The sequence below is a fragment of the Tenrec ecaudatus genome, chromosome 10 (genome assembly GCF_050624435.1).
Source record: "Tenrec ecaudatus isolate mTenEca1 chromosome 10, mTenEca1.hap1, whole genome shotgun sequence".
In the NCBI taxonomy this organism is placed as follows: Eukaryota; Metazoa; Chordata; class Mammalia; order Afrosoricida; family Tenrecidae; genus Tenrec; species Tenrec ecaudatus.
Genome location: NC_134539.1, coordinates 98,327,001 through 98,349,314, shown reverse-complemented (window position 1 = coordinate 98,349,314; position 22,314 = coordinate 98,327,001). Strand labels below are relative to the sequence as shown.

At 51.1% G+C, this 22,314-nt stretch overlaps 1 protein-coding gene across 1 annotated transcript in view; it reads left to right on the top strand.

Annotated features, from left to right (window-relative positions):
- The window catches only part of GAS7 (growth arrest specific 7), a 286,948-nt gene that overhangs the window by 240,314 nt on the left and 24,320 nt on the right, over positions 1-22,314 (top strand). Inside the window, exons 6-8 of the mRNA XM_075561056.1 lie at positions 8,306-8,395; positions 14,456-14,571; positions 16,970-17,044. Coding sequence (XP_075417171.1) covers positions 8,306-8,395; positions 14,456-14,571; positions 16,970-17,044 — 281 coding nt within the window. The remainder of the gene's footprint in view (positions 1-8,305; positions 8,396-14,455; positions 14,572-16,969; positions 17,045-22,314) is intronic.

The window sequence follows — 22,314 nt, the reverse complement described above, 5'->3', positions numbered from 1 at the left end:
TCCCTGGATGGCATATGCACTCAACAGCTCAGCCTTTAAATGAAGTGTTGGGGGTTCCTTGGAAAAAAGATCTGGCTAATAAAACGATTTAAAAAAAATAATAAAAATAATATACTTGTTTAAAAGGATACAAAACACCAAGAAATAAGCTCTGTATTCATATAGGAAAATTAAATTGATTCATGTAGAAGAAGCATGCATGTGCTGATTTTGATGTAATTATGATACTATGGGTAATAAATAGTAATGGAGTAATAATACATGCTGGAAAAGAAAAGATCTGGCAATCCACTTTGGAAGAAGTAGTCGTGACAGTCCTCTGGCCGCAGCTACCACTACTGACGGCCCTGAAAGGGATCACAGCAGGCAGTCCTAGGTAGAGTGGAAGAAAATGTGAGAAAAATCGAAACATCATAAAAGAGACCAACCACGCTGACGTACTGGTCTGAAGGAGGCTGGTGGAACCCTGGAGGCTGTGGTCCGTCGTCACCCTTCAGACCTGGAACTGAACACACACACACACACACACACACACACACACACACTGTTCAACTTTCAGCCAAGTGAAAGGCAGGACTTTCAAATGGACAAAAATACCAAGGAGGTATGTACTCCTAAAATCAACAGCCTTATGAGATCAAAAGGGCAGCATTTACCCAGGGAATAAAGAATGGAAACCTACTTTTTCTGTAAATTCACCCAAATCATAAAATTTTTTTTTAAAAGCCCTCTGGACACGGTTCTACTGTGCCTCACGTGGGCTCCCCATGAGTTGGAATTGACTCTGAGACCACGGTGCAGTATTGCTGGCTGTGAGTAGCCTGTCAGAATGCTAAGCCTCACCTAGTGCCCCCAGAGAGGCCATGCCTAAGAGGGGTACCCTTTCTTTCTTCATACAGCCTCTAATGCCTGCTTTGGAGGGAAAAGAAGCTCGGGCAAGGAGCAGCAACGATAATAAGAGTTGCCTGCCACCATACATAGGAGCCCTGGTGGCACAGTGGTTCTGCATTGGGCCGCTAGCCACAAGGCTATGAGTTCGAAACCAGCAGCCACCCTACAGGAGAACTATCCCTATAAAGGATTAACAGAAACCCCCAGAACCCCCCAGGGGCAGTTCTGCTCTGTCCTGTAGGGTTACTGTGAGTCAGAACCGCCTTGAGGCCAGCGAGTAATAGGCACAGTGCACAAGTTAGTGTTCCTGGTGGTTCTGAGATGACAGAAGCAATATAGCCTACCAAAGAGCCAATGCCCGTGAGTTAATTAATCTCCAGAGTAGACCTGTTCCCCACGGTTTCTGAGACTCTGTACACCTGTATGAGAGCAGACCGCTCATCTTTCCTCCCACGGAGTGACTAGTGTTTGAACCACTGACCTTCGGGGTTAGCAGGCCAACACATACACCCAGTACAGCACCATGGTACCTGCAGTGCTGTAGACCCGGAAGTCAGTGTCAGCGTGGACAGCAGCATCACACTCCTCACTAGCTGTGCTGCACTCGGCAAGAAAAGTCTCGATCTCAGGGTGGCCTGGTGTCACATCTGTAAAATGGGCCCGGTTGGGTGTCTGTGATGCCGTGGCGGTGGTAGGATTGAAAAGGAGTCCCGGTGAGGAGCCCTGGTAGCACAGTGGTTACATGTCAGGCTGGTTGCTACAGGGTCAGCAGTTTGAAACCACCAGCTGCTCCTTGGGGGGGACAAAGATGGGTCTTTCTACTCCTGTGAAGAGTTACAGTCTCAGAAACCCACAAGGGCAGCTCTTCCCTGACCCATGGGGACCTTATGAGTTGGAATCAACTTGAAAGCAAAGAGTTTGGGATTTGGCCGATGGCTCAAGCTCACTGGCCTGCCAAACAAAAGGAGATGCCACAGGGAAAAATGGTGGCGAGCCCTACTTCTGAAAACTTGTTTGTTGACAGTCCGTGAAGCGCGGGTCTCCTCTGGCCTGAGGTCGGCCTGGGCTGGAAGCCACAGCCACTGTCAGGTGACAGACTAAAGGACACCCTAAGTTCCTGGCACCGAGCAGTCAACTCCTTAGTAGTGCACCGCCCTCGGGAAACTGAGGCACGCCAGTCGAAGGTCACACAACTCAGAAGCATCGGGATTCCAGTTGGCAGAATCCAGTTCCTCAGGCCAGTGACTCAGCCCCCGAGGACGCGGCAGAGAAGCTCTGTGTGGAGCCTGCTGGCCCGAGAGCCTGGAAGCAGTGCCTTCAGCGGGTGTGGAGTGGGTGCAGCGGGCCAGGCCTCAGCAGGGCTGGGCCCCAAGGGCAGACTTCAGAGGGGCAGCAACACCTGTTGTTTGATGGCCACAAGTGTCCCAGCATTCTGGGACCAAGCAGAATGCCCCCGGATCTCCCTGAAGCCACAGAAGAGGAGGAGAGGGTGGGAAAGGGGCAATATTAGACTCGTGTGAGAAAAGAGGGGAAGGGGGGACGCAGAAGTTAAAAGCTGACTGTGTGGTGTCTGTAGTGAGTCCTGAGCTAAGCTTCATCTACAGTTCCAGTGGACGGGGTGTGTGTTTCCCCGAGCCTGTCCTTCCCCGCCTCGGCCCAGGGATGGCGCCTTCTTCCCGCAGGACAATGGCCCATCCCACAGGGCTGGCTGCAGAGTGGAGGCAGCATCTGAAACCATCCGGATGTGTGTTTCCAGTGCAGATTCCTGCACAGATACCTTGATCGGGAATCCCAGGTCAACACACCTCAACCTGCTCAGGTACAGGTGGGGAGTTCAAGTCCTCACAGAGGTACCACTGAAGAAAAGGCTGGCAATTAGCCAACCCTCTGGACTCAGTGCAACCCTCTGGGACACAGGCACCACGGGTCCAAGTCATCTGGGCAGCCCTTGGTAACTGGTAGCCTCAAGTCCACAGTTAGTCTGTCTGAGGCCAGGCCTAGAAATCAGCATTTTAGCCGCTGCTGCCACCACCACCACCCGCCAACATGTTAGATACAAACAAGTTCTGAGGATAGGGGAAAGGCCCTGGGGAATTTGTGGTGGAGGATGTTTTAGATGGTGCAGGGCACTTGTCAAGGTCAGAATGGATGAGTACTAGAGTCTAGGCTTGGAGTCCCCCAGCACACTACCTTGCCCCTGCACCCTACCCTGCTCTGGACTGGGGCCAGCGTCCTCATCAGCTAGCAGAGCTGAGCACTTGCTGGTCACTCTCTCTTCTTCAACCTTTTCCTTCCACAAAGTGCCACCAGCCCCGTGCTGAGCCCCTCCCACCTGGTGCTGATCCTCCAGTGCCAAGCACAAACTTCTTTATTCCCTTCCAAAGAGGAGAAGTCGGGGCCCCACAGAGGGACGTGGGAGAGATCTCTTGCCTGAGAGGATGGGTGAGCCGACATTCAGGAATGTCTGAGTCTTGGAGCCAGCATTTGAGCTTGGTCCTGAAGCTCTGGCTTTCCATCCCACCCCCACCCCCATATGAAAAATACAAACAGGACTCTCCACTGCTTGCTTATAAAGCACCATGTGGCTTTCTGCTGAACCAGGTACTTGTGTCATTGTCACACCACAGCTATACCTGAGAGCTGTTCAACAGCACCACACGCTGCCTAGTCCTGCACCATTCTTCTACCCAGCGCTGTTCTACCCAGCTCTCCTACCCACCATTCTTCTACCCAGCGCTGTTCTACCCAGCTCTCCTACCCACCGTTCTTCTACCTAGCGCTGTTCTACCCAGCTCTCCTACCCACCATTCTTCTACCCAGCATGTTCGAGCCCAGGCTTGCAGCCACTCTGTGTCAACCCAGTGCCCTGAAAGTCTTCCTCTTTTTCACACTCTCTCTACCCAGCCTGCTGCCCTTCTCCAGGGACTGATATCTCCTGGTAACATGTCCAAAATTCATCAGCTGAAGTCTCACCATCCTTGCTGTGAGCACTCTGGCTGTACTTCCGAGACAGATGTCTTTGTTCTTTGGCAGTCTGTGGTCCATTCAATATTCTTCATCAGCATCACTATCCACAAGCATCTATTCCTTGGTCTGCTTTCACATGCATAGGAGGCCATTGAAAATTCCATAGCGTGAGCCAGGTGCACCTTCGTTCTCAGACACCTTTGCTCTTTAATGCTTGAAAGAAGGGGTGGAGTCAGGAAACTGTTTTAACAAGTCCTCCAGGTTGTTGGTGTATGCCAGCAGTTCTCAACCTGTGGGTCGGGACTCCTTTGGGGGTCGAACAGCCCTTTCACAGGGGTTGCCCAATTCATAACAGTAGCAAAATGACAGTGATGAAGTAGCCACAAAAACAATTTTATGGTCGAGGGTCACCACCACATGAACTGTATGAAAGGGTCACGGCATTAGGAAGGTTGAGAGCCAATGGTACCCACAGGTTTGAGAACCGCTGGTCTAAAACCGAGGGGCTGATTGGCACATGGGAATATTCTCACCCTTCTGCAGGCCTTCCGTGGCCTCTCAGGTGGGTGGGCGTGTGGCCGGCCAAGATGTGTGCTAGAGGGGCTGCCCAGGACCACATGACCATTAAGCCATCGAGTTCTGTGTTCACGTTCCATGGATGTGTCCGGGCTGAGCAGCAGCTTCCTTCCTGTGAGTGCAACGTATCTACCCCCCATCCTCGGACCCTCCCGCAGCCCCGCATCGTTCTCGCCTCAGGAAGCTCCTCCTTTGTTGGAACAAAACTTTCCCGGTGAAGAGGCGATGCTGGAAGTGGTGTGGATGAAGAAGGGAGAGGATGAGCACTTGAGAAGACATTTAGACTCAGTTGGGAGCCGATTGCTGACCTGTGAAGGAGACGCCCCTCTGGCTCTGAATCCACCGTGGGGAGCCAATCTGAAACCAAGACTGGAGACGCCCGTGGGTCCCGAGGTTTGCCGTGACAAATGTCACACACACTCTAGTGGCAGAAATGGACCGTCACCGTTCTGGAAGCTGAGTGGCCCAGCCATGCCACCTCCAAAGACGTAACAAAAGAGCCTCTCTCGCCTCTCCCAACTTTGGATAGACCTGGGTGCTCTTGACCTCGTGGGTCCGGCTTCACATGGCCACCCTTCACTGCCTCTGTGTCTGTTGTCTTTTACATGGTTCTCTTGGGTGGGAGTCACTGCCATCGAGTCCATGCTGACTCATAGTGGCCCTCCAGGACTAGGTGGAACTGCCCCTGTGGGTTTCCAAGACTGTAACTCTTTTATTTTTAATAAATCATGTTATTGGGGGCTCATACAACTCTTATCACAATCCATCCATCCATTGTGTCAAGCACATTTGTCCATTTTTTTGCCATCATCATTTTCAAAGCATTTTCTTTCCACTTGAACCCTTGGTATCAGCTCATTTTTCCCCTCTCCCTCCCTCCCCCACCATCCCTCCTTCATGAACCCTTGATAATTTATCAATTTTTTTTCATGTCTTACACAGACCGATGTCTCCCTTCACCCACTTTTCTGTTGTCCATCCCCTTGGAGAGGGATATAGGTAGATCATTGTGATAGGTTCCCCCTATTTCCCCCTACCTTCCCCTTACCCTCCTGGTATGGCTACTCTCAATATTGGTCCTGAGGGGTTATCTGTCCTGGATTCCCTGTGTTTCCAGCTCTTGTCTGTACCCATGTACAAGCTCTGGTCTAGCTAGATTTGTGAGGTAGAATTGGGGTCATGAGAAAAGGGGTGGAGGAAGGGAGCATTAAAGAACTAGAGGAAAGTTGTGTTTCATCAGTGCTATTACTACACCCTCACTGGCTCGCCTCCTCCCCACATCCCTTCTGTAAGGGGATGTCCAGATGCCTACAGATGGGCTTTGGGTCTCCACTCCGTACTCCCCCTTCATTCACAATGGTAGGATTTTTTTTTCTGGGTCTTTGATACTTGATCCCGTCGACACCTTGTGATCACACAGGCTGGTGTGCTTCTTCCATGTGGGCTTTGTTGCTTCTCAGCTATATGGCCTCTTGTTTATCTTCAAGCCTTTAAGACCCCAGATGCTAGATCTTTTGACAGCCAGGCACCAACAGCTTTCATCACCACATTTGCTTATGCACCCACTTTGTCTTCAGCAATTGTGTTGAGAAAGTGAGCATCATGGAATGCCAAGTTAATTGAACAAAGTGTTCTTGTGTTCAGGAAATACTTGAGTAGAGGCCCAATGTCCCATCTGCTACCTTAATACTAAACCTATAAATCTATAGATATATTTCCCTATTATTTACATATGTATATGCCTGTATTTAGCCCTTTATAAATGCCCTTTGCATCCTAGTTCTTTCCTCTATTTCCTTTTACTTTCCTCTTGTCCCACTATCATGCTCAGCCTTCATTTGGATTTCAGTAATTCCTCTCAGTTACATTGCCCTTGATCACACCCTACCAGGCCTCCTACACCTTCCTCACCATCGATTTTAGATCACTTATTGTTCCCTTGTCCCTGGGTCTATTAACACCCACTTCCTTTCCTCCACCTCCCCTTCTCCCATGTCCCCCCAGAACCATCAGTCCCATTGTTTTCTCCTCCATATTATTTATCCTGCCTATCTTAACTAGATAGACATGCAGAGATAATAATATGCACAAAAACAAGACAGAGCAAAACAAAGCAACAAGTGAAAACAAAACAACAGCAAAAACACCAAAGTCTATTTTTGGTATTCTCTGGGGATTTCTTTGCTCTGCTCCCTTTGCTGTTCTGTTGCACACCCTTAGTTTTTCACTTCGGTGTGGTAGGGTCAGGTTGGGCAGTGTTGTCTCCCATAGGGCTATGGGTCAGTGAGGGATGTCTTGTCTCATAGTGGGGCTTGCCCTATGGTCCTCCCTGTGCATTGGCTGCTTTGAGGAGGAATATCATTCTCAGGGCTTGGTGGGCCAGGATGTGTTCCACTCTCTCTCCCAACTCCCTTCATTGGCTCCTGCGAGCTCTGATCAAACATGTCCCTCTCCCTGAGCTGCAGCTTCAGTGCTGTCCTCTGAAGTGAATTCTTCTGGGGGATCGGGGCCCTGTCTACATAGTTGGTATTGGGGCCAGCTTCTCAGACTCTCTCTTGGTTCTCTGCTTCATGCCAGTATATTGCATTCACCTCTTTCCCTGTGGAGATATAAACAATACCCTTCTCTTGGCTACTGTATACATACCTTCCTGGGGTGAGGTCCAGGTAGTGTGGCAGGGGCCAGACCAAATCCCAGGATACATATTGCAGCCGACTAAACAGGAGGGGGGTAAAAAGGACATGGGCGTCAGGGGGAATAAGACTCTAACTTGGTGTGAGTAGAAAGCCTCACCTTTCCCTCTCAAAACACCTGGTGGTTTTGAACTGTTGTCTTTGCAATTAGCAGCCCCAACACGTACACTATTATTCTGGTACAACCACATAACTATACCAGATAGCACCTTCAAAGACCCTATACCCAACCAAGGGTACCTTCTCAGGTCTAGGGGTGGGGCTTCAGCCTATCTTTCTGACAGCCGCTATTTAATCCCTAACCCTGGGTATTGGGGTGTAGCCTCTCCCCTCTTCCAAGCCTGCAGGCCAGCATTCTTGTGTGACAGAGAGCACGGCACCACCAGCACCCCACCTGAGAATCCCTAAGCCTCCACTTGGACCTTGACAACACCTGGTGACTCATCTCTAGAGCTCTCTGGGGCCTTCTTAGTCCTGGTCTGTCCTTCCATGTCACGTTTCCCTCCAGGTCAAAATGGAATCTGCCCTATTACCTCTGAAGGGCCTCTTTTCTCCTTGGTCTCTGCTCCCAGCAGCTTTTGGGGCAGCAGTTCTCAAACTGTGGGTCACTACCCCTTTGGGGGTCAAATGACCCTTTCACGGGTTGCCAAAGACCATCGGAAAACACATATTTCCGATGGTCTTAGGAACCGAGACACGGCTCCTGTATCCATCTCCAGGCAGGTCCACCCACATGCAGATACACCCACATACAAGTACCAGGCATGAAGACTGTTACCCATGTTACACCATGCTTCAAGACAAAATGTCATTTATTTGTCACTAGAACGAAATATTTCACAATCTATAATTACATATTGTTTTTGTGATTAACCACTGCTTTAATGATGTTTAATTTGAAACAATGAAAATACATCCTGCATCTCAGATATTTATATATGATTCATAACAGTAGCAAAATGACAGTTATGAAATAGCAACAAAAATAATGTTATGGTTGGGGGGTGCCACCCCATGACGAACTGTATGAAAGAGTCGCGGCGTGAGGAAGGTTGGGAACCGCTGCTTCAGGGGGAGATAATAGATTTGGTTCCAGCCACCACTCAGCCCCGAAACCAGCGCTCAGGAGCACCAGCCTTGGGTGACCCCATTCTCTCCTCATGTTCCCCACCCTGCAGATAAACTGTGTGACCTTCCCCCACCCAGACACCATGCCAGAGCAGCAGCTGCTGAAACCCACCGAGTGGAGCTACTGTGACTACTTCTGGGTAAGTGCACCTCAGTTTCCCCGGCATCTGCTGTGCACACCTGGGGTTGGGGAGTGAGCAGGAGGGGCTTCTCCTCTGGAAAGGTAAAGGGCTGGTTTTTCAGAAGGGTTCATGTCCATGGCAGCAGCGTGTGACCCTCATGTGGTTCAGGCCCTTCTACCAACCCAGGATGTCAGAGGCGCCTGTTCATGGCAGTAAGTAAGCCCCAGGCTGGGCCACAGTACTGGGCAGGGGCAGCCCCTTTCTGGGCTGCCTAGGGAAGTCCGGAGCATCAATTCACCTATCCTAGGTGCCAAAACCTATTTAGCCAACTGCCTCCTTTTCAGAACAAAATGACACCGTGCCCAACCCCCTCCCTTACCTCCCGCCGTCCATTAAAAGCGCATGTGCTACACCTCATCACCTAGTGTACAGTGTCGGCCTCTGCTTCCATGGCCTCGGTTGTTCCGGGAGCCCTGGTGGCACATCGGGCTGCTAACTGCAAGGCCGACATCTGGTTTGAAACCCCAGATCAGGCTTCCGACTCCCGTGAAGGGGTGCAGTCTCGGAAGCCCACAGGAGGACAGGGGCAGTCCTGCTCTGCCGTCTGGGGTTGCTATGTCAGAATGGACTCAGTGCACAGCGAGCTTGGGGGCTTGGTTGCTGTTTGAGTTTGGATCATTCCCGCACCCCCAGGGGGGGTGCCACCCACTTTGGAAGCCCCTGGCCTGGGTGAATGACTTAGACTGCAGACCTGCTCTGAGTGGCCTGAACATGCCATTTCACCTCTTGGATCACAGCAAGCTTGGGCTTAGGAACCTGGAGTGGCCTTTCCAAGTTGAATAGCAATCAGGTTCCAACACGTTTCCCCAAACCCTGAAGAAGAACCAATGAATAAATCAGAAAGTTTGCTCACCACTGTACAGAATGGACCCTCTACTTGTTGTTTTTTTTTTTTGCTAAGAGAGTGCCAAGGACTCCTGGTGGAACAGTAAATTAAGCATTAAGCTGATAACCAAGGTCAGTGGTTCAAATGCACCAATTGCTCTATGGGGAAAAAGGGAGGCTGTCTGCTTCCATAGAAATAGACCCTCTCAGAAACTCTAAGGAGTAGTTCTACTCTATCCTTCGGGGTCAGAAGTCCCTCCATGACAGTGGGTTAACCAAGTACTAGGTGCAAATGCTTTTTCCTGTTTATCAAACCGCTCATCCCATCGGAGCTATCCAGCGATTGCAATGATCCCATCTGGAGTTCTTCTAGGACATAGTCGAGGCAGCAAGGCACTATTGAAAGGGATTGGAATTTAGTGCCAGGCAGGGACCAGAGTGTGCGAAACTTGATAGGACCTGTAAGCACTTGGTTGAGCCCTAGTAACACCGCTGAGTAAGTGTTTGGCTGCTTCCCATAAGGTTGACAGGTCAAAACCACCAGCTGCTCCTTGGGAGGAAGATAAGGCTCCTTGCTTCCATAAAGATGTACAGCCTCAGAAACCTTTATACAGGGTCAGTGGGAATGGCAGTGCATTTTTTTTATTTTGCAGGGGGTGCGGGGAGGATGGCCTGTGAGCAGCCAGGGGCTACAGATGGCAACAGGTGGGTGCAGGAGACCAGGAAAGTAGCTGGATATGGAAACATCCTTCCTAAAGAGAACTTTTGGGGAGAGTCATCCACACCCAGCCCTGGGCATCTTGGGGGCAGGTTACAGTCTAGGAGCCTCGGAGGCCTGGAGGAAGCTTGTGACCCAGCTTGTACCTGTTGGCAGTATCCCAGAGAGCCAGCCTTGTGAGTGCTTATTGCAAGTCAAGCTTCCCCGGGCTCTGATGCTGCCTTCTCCGCGAAGAGCAGGTCCTCTCTGCTGACACAGGTACAGGAAGCCCCTTCCTCACAGCGGCTTCCCTCAGTCAGCAGGTGAATTCCCAGCACATCCATCCTGTAAGGGAGGCAGCGCCCTGGCCCACCAGTCCTCTAGATGTATTTCCTGCTACCAGTTGATACAGGTCATTGAAGGAAACACCTTCAAGGTACAGAGAGACCCTGCTAAAGGGCAGGAGCAGCTGCCCTGCCGCGTGGTGACTTGCCATGTACCGGTGAACCCATTGTCATGGAGAGTTTAGAGTGGTGGTGAGAGGGTATAGGTTAGGGAAACTTAGGCCGGGATCCCACATTGGGCATGGTGGCAGAGAGAGCCCTTCAGCCACTTAATGGAGGTAGTGCCAGCCCCTTTCCACCTGCTGCTCTGAAGGTATCTGACTCTGAGAGAACCAGTGCACTTCTACCTCAGGGGACAGCTGTGTGGAAGGACTTGTCCACGCCATCTAGTACCAGAACCAGGTGATGCAATCTCAGTCACACACCACGCGCTGATCTCTGTTGGTGTTACGTTGACGTTTTGTTGGGGATTGGATGAAGGCTTGCCCAGCAGATCATTTTTCCGCTCATCAGTTCGTACCTGCTTTGTTTCACGTCATTGAGTGCAATCCCCGCAATGGAGCATCACTGATCCTCCTTCCTTCCTGTCTTCCAGTTTCCCGCCCTCCTCAACTACCCCTTCCAGAACTTGTTCCTTAAGACAATGCTGCCCTTTTGATCTCAAATGGTTGATGATTCTTTTTTGTTTGTTTTTAAATCATGTACAACTCTTATCACAATCTATACATCCATCCATTGTGTCAAGCACATTTATACATTTCATTGTCCTCATCATTCTCAAAACATTTGCTTTCTACTTAAACCCTTGGTATCAGCCCCTCATTTTCCCCCTCCCTCTCCAACTCTCCCTCCCTCATGAGCCCTTGGAAATTTATAAATTTTTTTTTCATGTCTTACACTATCTGATGTCTCCCTTCACCCACTTTTCTGGTGTCCATCCCTCAGGGAGGGAGTTGTATTTAGAAAATTGTGATTGATTCTCCCTTTCCTCCCCTACCTTCCCCTCCTCCTTCCCCTTCTGGTATCACTACTCTCATTACTGGTCCTGAGGAGTTTATTGGTCCTGGATTCCACCATGTGTTTCCAGCTCTGATCTGTACCAGTGCGCATGCTCTGGTCTAGCCAGATTTGTAAGGTAGAATTGGGATCATGATAGTGGGAGGGGGGAGCATTAAGGAACTAGAGGGAAGTTGTATGTTTTGTCAGTGCTATTCTGCACCAGGGACTGGCTCGTGGTTGATTGTTCTAAGGTATGCATACTATGCCTCCTTAGTGTAACAGTTTCCCTTGTAGACCTCTCAATTGTTTGACTGACAAAAAGAGCCATGGGGGTTGGGGGGGGGGAGGGGTGAACTTGTTTTCAGACTAAGGGTGACTATACCCATCTCTATCTGAACAGTAAGCCTACTCTTTTTATGACTGTGAGTTGTACTCCACATTTTCCTTCCCCTCCATCCTGGGCCTGCTAATGAGATCCCTCTTTGAGCAGTTAGTGGTAGCAGGACACCATTAGTTCTTCTTGTCTCGGGATCTTGGAGACTTATCTTTGATGGGAAGAGCCTATTTTTAAAAACCATTTTATTGGGGGCTCTTACAGATATTATAACAACTCATAAATTAATTATATCCAGTAAACTTGTACATAAGATGTCATCATCATTTTCAAAGCATTATCTTTCTTCTTGAGCCCTCTTTATTCCCTCCCTCCCCCACTCTTCCACCCTTGTGAACCATTGATATATTATATTTTTCCTCTTCATATCTTACACTATCCAATGTATCCCTTCACCTACAATTCTCTTATTTGCCCCTTCAAGGGGAGTTATACAGCCATCATTGCTATCAGCTCCCCTTTCTCCCCTACCTAGGCCCCTCCCTTCTCATACCCACATGAAATCATTACTCCCATTACTGTTTCTGAGGGGTTTATCTATCCTGGATTCCATGTATTGAATGGCTTCTCATCTGTACCAATGTGTATACACTCGTCTAGCAGGATTTGTGCGGTAGTACTGAGGCCATAGTGGGGGAGGGGTGAAGGATTAAAGAACTAGAGGAATGTTGTGTGTTTTGTCAGCATTATACTGCACTCTGGCTATATTGTACCATCCGTGTAGTTCTTCTGTTAGGGAATGTCCAATTATCAACAGACTGGCTTTGAGGCTCCACTCTGACACCTCTCCTTCACATCACTGTTTGTTTTTGAACATCTGAAACCCATCCCCATTGACACCTGATCGCACAGCCTGGGATGTTTCTTCCATGCGAGTTTAGTTGTTCCCCTGCTAGATGAACGTTTGTTTGACTTCTTTTAATAGCCAGGCATCATCCATTTTCTTCACCACATTTGCTTATGCACACAAGTTGTCTTCAGCGATTGTTTCAGGAAGGTGAGTATCACACAGTACCACATATTAGAATAAAGTGTTTTCTTGTGTTGAGGGAAGACTTCAGAGTCCCAAAGTCCGTCTGCTACCTTAATGTAGTAACATATAAATATATGTACATATGTACAATACCCCTATCTTTATATATTAATATATTTATATATATACATGTCTATATTTATACCTTTCTAGTTTTTACTTCCTAGTTCTTTCCTCTATTTTGAAAGGACCTGTTCTTAACTCCTTTCATTAAGTGTCAGATTGGACTCTGGATTCTCGTCAGGGCAAAGGTGTAATGGAAAGGAGGGACACTGTTTAACAGTGGTGATAGGTAGGGGACGTGGGGAGGGTCTGAGAATTGGTTCTCAAGCAGCCAGAGTCACATGGGACACACACTCCCAGGGAAGGCCATATGGGGAGATGCCAGGTAGCAGGTAGGGCAGGAAGGATAGGGAGGAGATATGCTTGAAGGAAGTATAGGGACCCCCCCCCAATCACTTCATTTTTGAAATATTGAACCAGTACTTCGGTTTCTAAATGAACTGGGTATGGTAGCCCTGCTTCAAGAACTTAGCCACCTTTCCCCAAGAGAACAAACGTTTGGCTGCTAGTCCTGTGCTCCCTCCTCCATAGCTGGTGTGTTCAAGTCCATTGCTGGGGCCACTGTCATCTCATGGGGGTTCCATTCTTGCTCACTTCCCTCCCAGCACTGTCTGAGGCAATTTTCTGGTGTAGCCCATAGGGTATTCATGGGCTGGGTTTTTGAAGTGGATTTCCAGGCCTTTCTTCCTAGTCTCTCTCTGCATTTGGACAGTCCACTATTCACCATGGGGATACCTGCTGACCTTTGAAATACATGACACGTTGCTTCCAGGATTGTGGCAACATGCAAAGCACCACAGTAGGACAAACTGACCGGCAGTTGGTGGTGACAGAGTAGATAACACTTATTGAGCGCTTACTGTGTGCTTGGAATTCCTGAGTGATGCTAAGGGATAACATGTTCAGCTACTTGATGCAAGGTCAAGTTCAAGTCCACCCAGAGGCACCACAGAAGAAAGGCCTGGCATCCCCTTCCCCCAATATCTACCCTGTCAACGTGGCAGCTGTTTGCAGAGCACTCAGCACTGTGTCACGTCTCCTTGCCCTGAAGGAACTCCTGTCAGGTGGGGGCCCCTACTCTCCCAGACTTGTAGATGAAAGAGCTGACCCAAGGCCGCTCAGCTGGGAGTCTAGTCCCTCTCCTCTGTGCCTTCCTTTCAATCCACTCTCCACCAGAGCCGAGCGACATTGATGCCTGTGCCCCCCACAGCCCTAGTGGGACTTGTATGAGTGTGTGCTCAATGCCGTCATTGCTCCATCAGGTCCGGAAACCGCTAAGAGGAGGCCTGATGGCTTAAGGTTGGTGGTGTCTGCCCTCAGGATCACACACTTATGTGAGAGCCAGCTCAAGAGTCAGAAGCCAGGCTACCCCTCTGTGGCCACCTGCTTTGCATTTATCAGTCATCAGACATGGGAACCTGGACTCACAGCCACTCGCTCCACTCCCCTCTTTCCTAGGTCAGGGAAGGTGGTGAGGGGCAACGGGTTTCAAAGAGACTGGACGTGGGTGTCAGCAACCTCAAGAGCTTAAGTGTTGGAAGCGGGAGCCCAGGTGGAGCCCTGACTGCTGCTCCCCACCTCCCTCTCCTCAAGCCTGTCTTTTCCCCCATGTACCCCCATTCTCACTGTCACCTAAACCCCACTGCTTCTGTCTCCTTTCCAGGCAGATAAGAAGGACCCCCAGGGCAACGGAACCGTGGCTGGGTTTGAACTGCTGCTGCAGAAGCAACTGAAGGGCAAGCAGATGCAGAAGGAAATGTCCGAATTCATCCGGGAGAGGTGAAGTCTGGGCCCAGTGCCTTGGGGGAGTGGGCAGCGTGCATGACTGCCGGGCTGTGCACCTGGCGCTGGGCTGGATCGGTATGAAGGGTAGTGTCCATTGCAGGCCTCAGGATGGCTGAAGTCAACAGACATGCACTTTGGCCGTGTTGTGCTTTTGAAGAGTTGAACCAACACTTAAAAGTCCAGCCATCTATCAGCTCTCAGGGAGAAAGGCAGGGCTTTCGACGCCCATAAAAACGTTCACAGGGCAGGTCTGCCCCGTCCTTATGGGGTCGCTGTGAATCAGCAGTGGCTGATGGCGCTGAGTTTGGGGGTTGAGCAGCTGTGGAGAAAGCAGGGGGTCAAATAACATTCCCTCATTCGGAAACGGGTCAGAGCTAAGTAGTAGCTGCCCTTCCCTAGAGAGAACAATGGGTTCCAATTTGCCATCATCTCCACCACTTCCTACTGCCTGCCCCCTCCCCCCACAAATACCCCACCAGCTCTGCCTCCAGGGAGCTCCTTCACCAGGAGCTGAGGCATGGTGACTGTAGTTTGTCTGAACTGCTTGCTCTCATAGAAACCAAAAACCAGGCCACTGCCACCGTGTCCAGTCCAGTTCAGAGGCACCAGATGCCTTAAGCCCCTTTGGGTCCCCAAGGCCATAAATCTTTGTGGAACAGGCAGCCTGATCTTTGCCACAAAGAGCAGCTGGTGGGTTTGAACTGCTGACCTTGTGGTTATCAGCCCAACCCTTACCAAGCAATGCCCCTAGGAGCAATAAATCCTGTGGAGCTGAGGCAGAGAAAGCTGCTCCAAACCAGGGTCTATCAGGCTCTGGCAGGCAGAGAGGGATGAGTTAGCATACTTCTCCCCCAAACCCTCCCTCCTCTGTTCTGAGCTCCAAAACTTTGTTATGTGCACTGTGTACACACAACCCATACTGTAATGTATGTGCATGTTCTCCTTGCACATGCATGTGTGAACACCCTACACAAACACACATCTTTCCATCTGAAATCGATAAAGCATAATGCAAATATTTATAGCACATAACCCACTGCTTTTTGAGTTGATTCTGATTCATACCAACCACGAAGAACAGAGTAGAACTGGACCATAGGGTTTCTGAGACTGCAGATCTTTACAGGATCTGCCAACCCCATCTTTCTCCCAAGAAATAACTGGAAATCCAAACTGCTGACCTTGCAGTGGGTCGACCACTACGTTATCGGAGCTCTAGTTTCATGGCATATAGTAATTTGTTTTTAAAGTATTTCTCTTTTTAAAATGATAATCACAATACTAACCAAATAATAATGTTTTGGTGATTTAAAATACCCCCTTTCCCGAGGAAAGGAGTCTGGTGGCATCTGGGTTAAGTAAGCATGGGGCTGCTAACCTCAAGAGTGGCCTGTGTGAACCCTCTAGCCACCCACGGGGAAACAGGGGCTTTTACGCTCCTTTCAAGATGTACAGCCTTGGGAAAGCCCAGAGACAGTTCCACTCTCCTGCAGGATCCCTCTTAGTCAGCTTAGACAGTGAGCAACGCTTCTGATAAACTCACTTAACCAGGAGTGCCAGCTAATACAGAACCCCCCAAAGGATTGTTGTGAGGGTATGTCAAGGGCCTGCCTGCTGGAGGCAAAACCGGAGACCAATTCCTTCTCGAGGGAAAGGGAGGGAGGGAGAGAAAGGAGCAAGCCAGGGCAGCTCTGGGCACTGCCTGGTTTCCATGGAGATATGGTGTGCCCTGCGGGCCTGTCATGTATACTGGGAGAGGGAAGCCTGTGGGCGACGGTCCCTTCCTGCCACCCCTGAAGATGTAAACCCCGAAGGCTGACTGTGGAAGGCAGATTGGGGCCCTGGAAGCCCTGCAAATGGCCATTTTTCAGCTGCCTGAACCAAGAACCCAGTTGCCATTGGCTCTGACTGGTGGCGACCCCTGGTGTGTGAGACTAGAACTACACCCCATAGGGTTGTCAGGAGCTAGCTTGTCCAGCAATAGATCAAGGTGCCTCTGGGTGGGCCTGACCTTGTAGCCTCTGGGTTAGCAGCTGAGCAGATAACTATGGAAACATCCCATTGTACAGGTGAAGAGATCAAGGTTCAGACAGTTTTCATCAGTTCAAAAAGGTACCCTGATGGCTCTGAGGACTAAGCATTTGGCTGATCACCTCCAGGTTGACTGTTCAAACCCACCAGCTGTTCCAAGGTAGAAAGATGAGGTTTCTGCTGCCATAAAGATTTACAACTTCGAAAACCTTGTCCAGGGACAGTTCTGCCCTATGCTGTAGGGTCGCTCGACCAACCCCTGCACTCATGGAGCTGCCCGGTGACACCGCTACTGTGTGACAGGGCTGCAGGCGCAGTCCTCATCAGCCCGAATTCAGTGTTGGGTTCTCTCCCTCTGCAGGATAAAGATTGAAGAAGAGTATGCAAAGAACTTAGCTAAGCTCTCTCAGAACTCCTTGGCGGCCCAGGAAGAAGGGTGAGTTGAGAACAGGGTGATGGGAGTGGGGAGGGTAGCAGGATACTTAAAAAGAGGGACCCCTTCTCGTTTCAGTGTCTGCTTCACTGACCACCAGCATGGCCCCACTTAGGACAGGGAAGGCCAGCTCATGCAAACGCGTGTGGCCCAGAGTGGATACCATGCCTCAGGGTGGACAACCGTAGCTCAGGGCAGGCACCTATGGTCCACAGCAAGCCAAGCCTCAGCAGGGGGTGTGGTGTGTGTGTGTGTGTGTGTGTGTGTGTGTATGGTGTGGTGTGTGTTGGGGGTGGGGGAAAGACTGGATGACTTGCGCCTTCTTTGCCCGTCTGGTTCAAAAAGGTGTGTGTGTGTGTGTGTGTGTGTGTGTGTGTGTGTTGGGGGTGGAGGGAGGACTGGATGACTTGCGGCTTCTTTGCCCCTCAAAAAGAGGGGTGTGTGTGTGTGTGTGTGTGTGTGTGTGTGTGTGTGTGTGTGTGTGTGTGTTGGGGGTGGGAGGGAGGACTGGATGACTTGCATCTTCTTTGCCCCTCCGGTTCAAAAAGGAATCTCAGGAGATTAGAGCTGAGGGTCCCTAGAAGTCATCTCCCTCCTCCTCCATCCAGCACCAACTCTGAATTCTGCCTCCAACCGGAAGTGGACTCCCAAGGCTGGGACATCCTCTTGGGGCAGGGTGGCTCGCAGAATTCTTCTATAATGTTGGAAGCCTTCAAGGCACAGAGATTTTGCCAAGCAAATGTGGCTCTGGTTAAACCCTCTCCCTGGGCCACCTGAGCGTACAGCACCGAATGATCCCCTGCACCCCACCAACTGCTGGCCAGCCAGCAGTGTCCCTCCACAGAGATAAATGGGCTTGGTGCCCAGCCACCTCCTGCCCAGGGCAGGAGCCTGGGAGGGGGCGCACACAGTTAGTCCGTGAGGAGGTGGCCCTTTCTGCCTGGGGAGGGGGCTTTTCTGTTTATCCCCTTGCCCTGCAACCACCGTGCTGCTCTGGAGCCTCCCGGCTTCCACCTCCTCAGCCTGGGCCGCTTCCAAGGACACTCTGTGCAGGCGCGGTGCCCAGCATATGCTCCCAATGCAAGAGGCCAGGCTCCACCAGGCAGGCCCGCACCCCCTGCCAGCCACGCGCACTAAAGATGTCCATTCCCTGTGCCTCAGGTGTTCACACACACACAGCCTCTCCGTGTGCACAAGCACTGTCCCCGTCGCATGCTAAAGCGCAGGTGTCTGCGCGGGGATGCACGTGGACACGTACACATCACACACCGCCCCCCCACACACACACACACCCCTTTGTTCTGCACTTTACGCGGTTTCGGACATTGGGCACACTCCGGCTTGCCACTTTGGAAGGGCCCCACTGGAGCCCAGCCGTTGGGGCAGCCTAGGAAGATGCGGCCGGTGGTCACTGCAGCTGCTTGCGCAACTTGAGAGGCGCGCCCATTTTAGATTGCCTAAGACACGCGCTCGCGGGGAAATGAACAGAATTCGGTTGGATCTTCTGTATGCAGTTGTCCCCCTTCCTGTGTGGGCAGGAAATGGGATTTGGGTTTTTCTGGGCTGGCAGTTGTGAAAGGAGCATGCGTTTGGGTTCACGTTGCGCATTGGAACAAATCCTCCTCACCGGGTCGGTGCGAAGGCGGATGGCGGTTTTGTTGATTGTTTTTGCTTTTCAGTAACCTCTCTGCGAGGGAGAGGATGTTCTGCTTGTTGCTAAAGTGTGAACGGCTCCCAGAGGGCCTGGAGTCGGGTGGGGGTGGAGTGCACGGGAGACAGACTGGTGACTCGTTGGTTGTTAGGTCCCACCAAGGCGATTCCAGCTCACAGCAACCCCACATGCACCAAAAGGAGACACCGCCAGGCCCTGTGCCTCCTCCCTGCCTGTGTGTGAGCCCATGGTTGCCTTCAGTCCCCCTCAGGACAGTCCTCTTTGGCTCTGACCTCCTGCTTTATGAAGGAGGGTCCCTCCCGGTAGATAGCATGCCTCAAGTATAGGAGATGGAGTCTCCCCAGCCTTGTTTCTAAGGCGCGCCCTGGCCGTGTTGCTTCCACCAGATGGGTGTTGGCTGTTCGTCTGGTCTGTGCCATCGCCGAGATCCCGTACCAGCACCGTCATCCAAAAGCACTTTTGCATGTGGGCACCTGGAAGGGGGCTTTTGCACTTCGTTTGCAGCAGGCTTGCCCACACTGAGCCCTTGGCAGCTCCTGCCATCCTCGTCGGTGGTGGAGCCGAGTAAAATGAAATCCTTGGCCCCGTCGACCTTTCCTCCATTTATCATGGGTTCTCCATGGCTCCGAGGTGCCTTGGCGAGGCTTGAGTTTTCTTTATGTTGAGGCATCCTCCACGCGGCAGGCTAGGTGTAGTCTCTGATCTCTGTCCGCAAGGGCTCCTGAGTCCCCCTCACTGTTTGTCACCCGCAGAGCTCAGGTCGCTAGGAGGCTTCCTTTCCGTCCCTCATACCGTCCCGTTTCTGGGATCGTTGGCTCCATGTGGTGAAAGGATACAGCCCTGGGGCCACCTTCCGTAATGTTGAACCAGGATGCCCGCACACCAGAAGACCAAACTCCCTGCCCATCTAACAATTGAAATGAGTGCACGTGTGCATGTTTGTATAGACAGCCGTGCTGAGTGAACATAGAACACAGCATCTGCCAGTTCAAGAGCTCTAGCTTGCATGGCTTGTTAACCTTTTGGTACATTCTTCGTGGTGTGTCGGTGGCACCGGTCTCATCCTTCATGTCCTGTAGCTGCCACCATGATTTGTTCTCAGATGACCGCACCACAGTAACAGAAACTCAGTGCCCCTAAGCATCCCTCCCCCCTGCTGCCCCTCATCTCCAGTCACTCACTGCCATGAAGTTGGTGCTGATGCATAGCCACCCTGCAGGACAGGATGGAAGTGCCCACGTGTGGTTCTGAGACTGCAACTCCTTACAGGAATAGAAAGCCCTATTTTGCTCCCTCGGAGTAGCTAGTGGTTTCAAACAGCTGACCTTGAGCTTAGCAGCCAAACACATAGTCACTATGTCACCAGGATTCCTGTGGTAGCCACTGAGAAACACTGGGCTCCATAATTTCCTGTCCCCAAACAAAAGGATCGTACAGGGTTTGTCCTTTCATGACGGACTGACTCGCTCAGCATCATGTTTCCCAAGTCCATCCAGGCTGCAGTGTGCATCAGGCCTGACCTCCCCTTCCTGGCCGGGTAGCTAGTTATCTGTTTTCTCTGGGGACCACATTTTGCCGCACATGGGGAGCTCCATCTCTTGGTCATTCTGAATAGTGCTGCAGTGGCCATAGGAGTACATGACTGCCTTTTTAATCTGGTTTATTTTGCTTCATAGCCATAGGGACACACACTGTATGGAGAGCCCCATAGGCTCCCGACCCCTAAAGACTGCCTCCCCTGCTGTTAACTTCTGCCTCCCTGTGATCCATTTGTTACAGCAGATGAACTGGAATAAAGCTCAAAAACTCATTGCCATTGAGTCGCTTCTGGCTCTTAGCGACAGTGTAGGACAGAGTAGAACTGACCCTTTGATGTCTGAAGCTAGAAATCTTTGCAGGGTCAGACAACCTCGTCTTTCTCCCATGGAGTGACTGGGGTGCAGGGGGGGGGGGCTGGGTTGAACTGCTGACCTTGTGGTTAGCAGGCTAGGTTTTCTAGAGAAACAAAATCAGCCAAGAAATTTAAACCAAGGAAGTGGCCCAGCATAGCACAACTCAAGTCCATGGGTCAGATATCAGCTAGAAGCCCCTCCAGAGTCCACAGCTATAGGTGGCGGAAGCAGGAAGCTGGAGGATCACAGACTGTTGGATGCAGTGTCCCATGGACCCACAGTCGGTAGGAAAATGGCAGAGCGCCAACAGTCAGCAGGCCACTTGGCCTCCAACCCCAGAAGCCAGATGCAGGATCCAGTCCAGCTAGAAGGAGAGAGCGAGGCTAGTCCTCTACAATATCACTTAGGAATAGGCAACTCCCCCAGGGAGTGTGGGTGTGACCTGAGCGAGAGGTTGGACTCCACCTATTGTCTCCTCACAGGAGCACCAAATTGACAAAAAAAAATAAAATAAATAACCGTCTCGCAGCCCAGCGCTTAACCCACTATGCCACCGGGCTCCATGTGAAGCTAGTATGGGCACAGTGTGGAGCATGGAAGGCGGCTACTCATACCGGGCCTCACTTTGGGGACTGGACAGTCGTCGGGATTTTGGCAAAGGCTTCATGCCATGTGTTCACCATCACAAGCTCGGGCAGCATCGCGTCCCTGCCCTACACCAAGGGCACTGCGCGGGCCTCACCTCGTCATCTCCTCTCTGCTCCCCCCACGTCCTGATCACTGCCGGTCGCATGACTGCCATTCTGCTTGTGCCTTTTCCACAAAGCCGTGTCGCTTGAAGCCTGCAGCCCTCCCAGGCTGGGATGTTTGGACGGGGGTGCCCTGCCTGTGTGTGCCCAGCTGGGCGGTGGGTCTGAGGACAGTGCCTAGAGCAGTGATTCTCAACCTTCCCAAAGCCTTGACCCTTTAATACAGTTCCTCGGGTGGTGGTGTCGGGGAAACCAGCCCCTCACAGTATCACGGGTCCGGTAGGCACAATCGTACGGTTATGGTATATAAAAATTACAGTAAAGTCATAGAGCAGCGGTTCTCAAACTTTGGGTCATGACCCCTTTGGGGGTTGAACGATCTTTTCACAGGGGTCGTCCGATTCATAATGGGAGTGAAATGACAGTAATGAAGTAGCAATGAAAATAATGCTATGGTTGGGGGTCCCCACAGCATGAGGAACAGTATGAAAGGGCCGCGGCATTAGGAGGGATAGAAGAGAAGGTAAAATAAAGGAGTCAGACACATTTCGTGGTAGCATGCTCACCTCTGCCCTTCTTGATGGTCCACGTGGGAATGTGAGAGGAGAGACGATTTATTTCTAACCAAGGCTTATATATCTTATGGGGTTAGTAACCGCCCCCCCGGATTACAGATGGCCACATACACAACAGGAAGGGCTTGTGCCACAGGCAATACAAGCAATAGGAGGGGAAAGATCTAGGGGTGTACACACACCAGCAAGGGGAGGGACTGGGGTGCACATGTGACAAGATGGGCAGACCCTAGATTCAATATGGCAGCCTAACCTTGGTCACCCTTGAGTGGGCTGACCTCCCTGGGCTCTCCTTCAGGGACACAATCCACTACACTTATCAGAAGGGAGTGGGCCCTGGACTATACAGTCTGATTGCTTTAGATGGCCGATAGCTCCCAGAGAG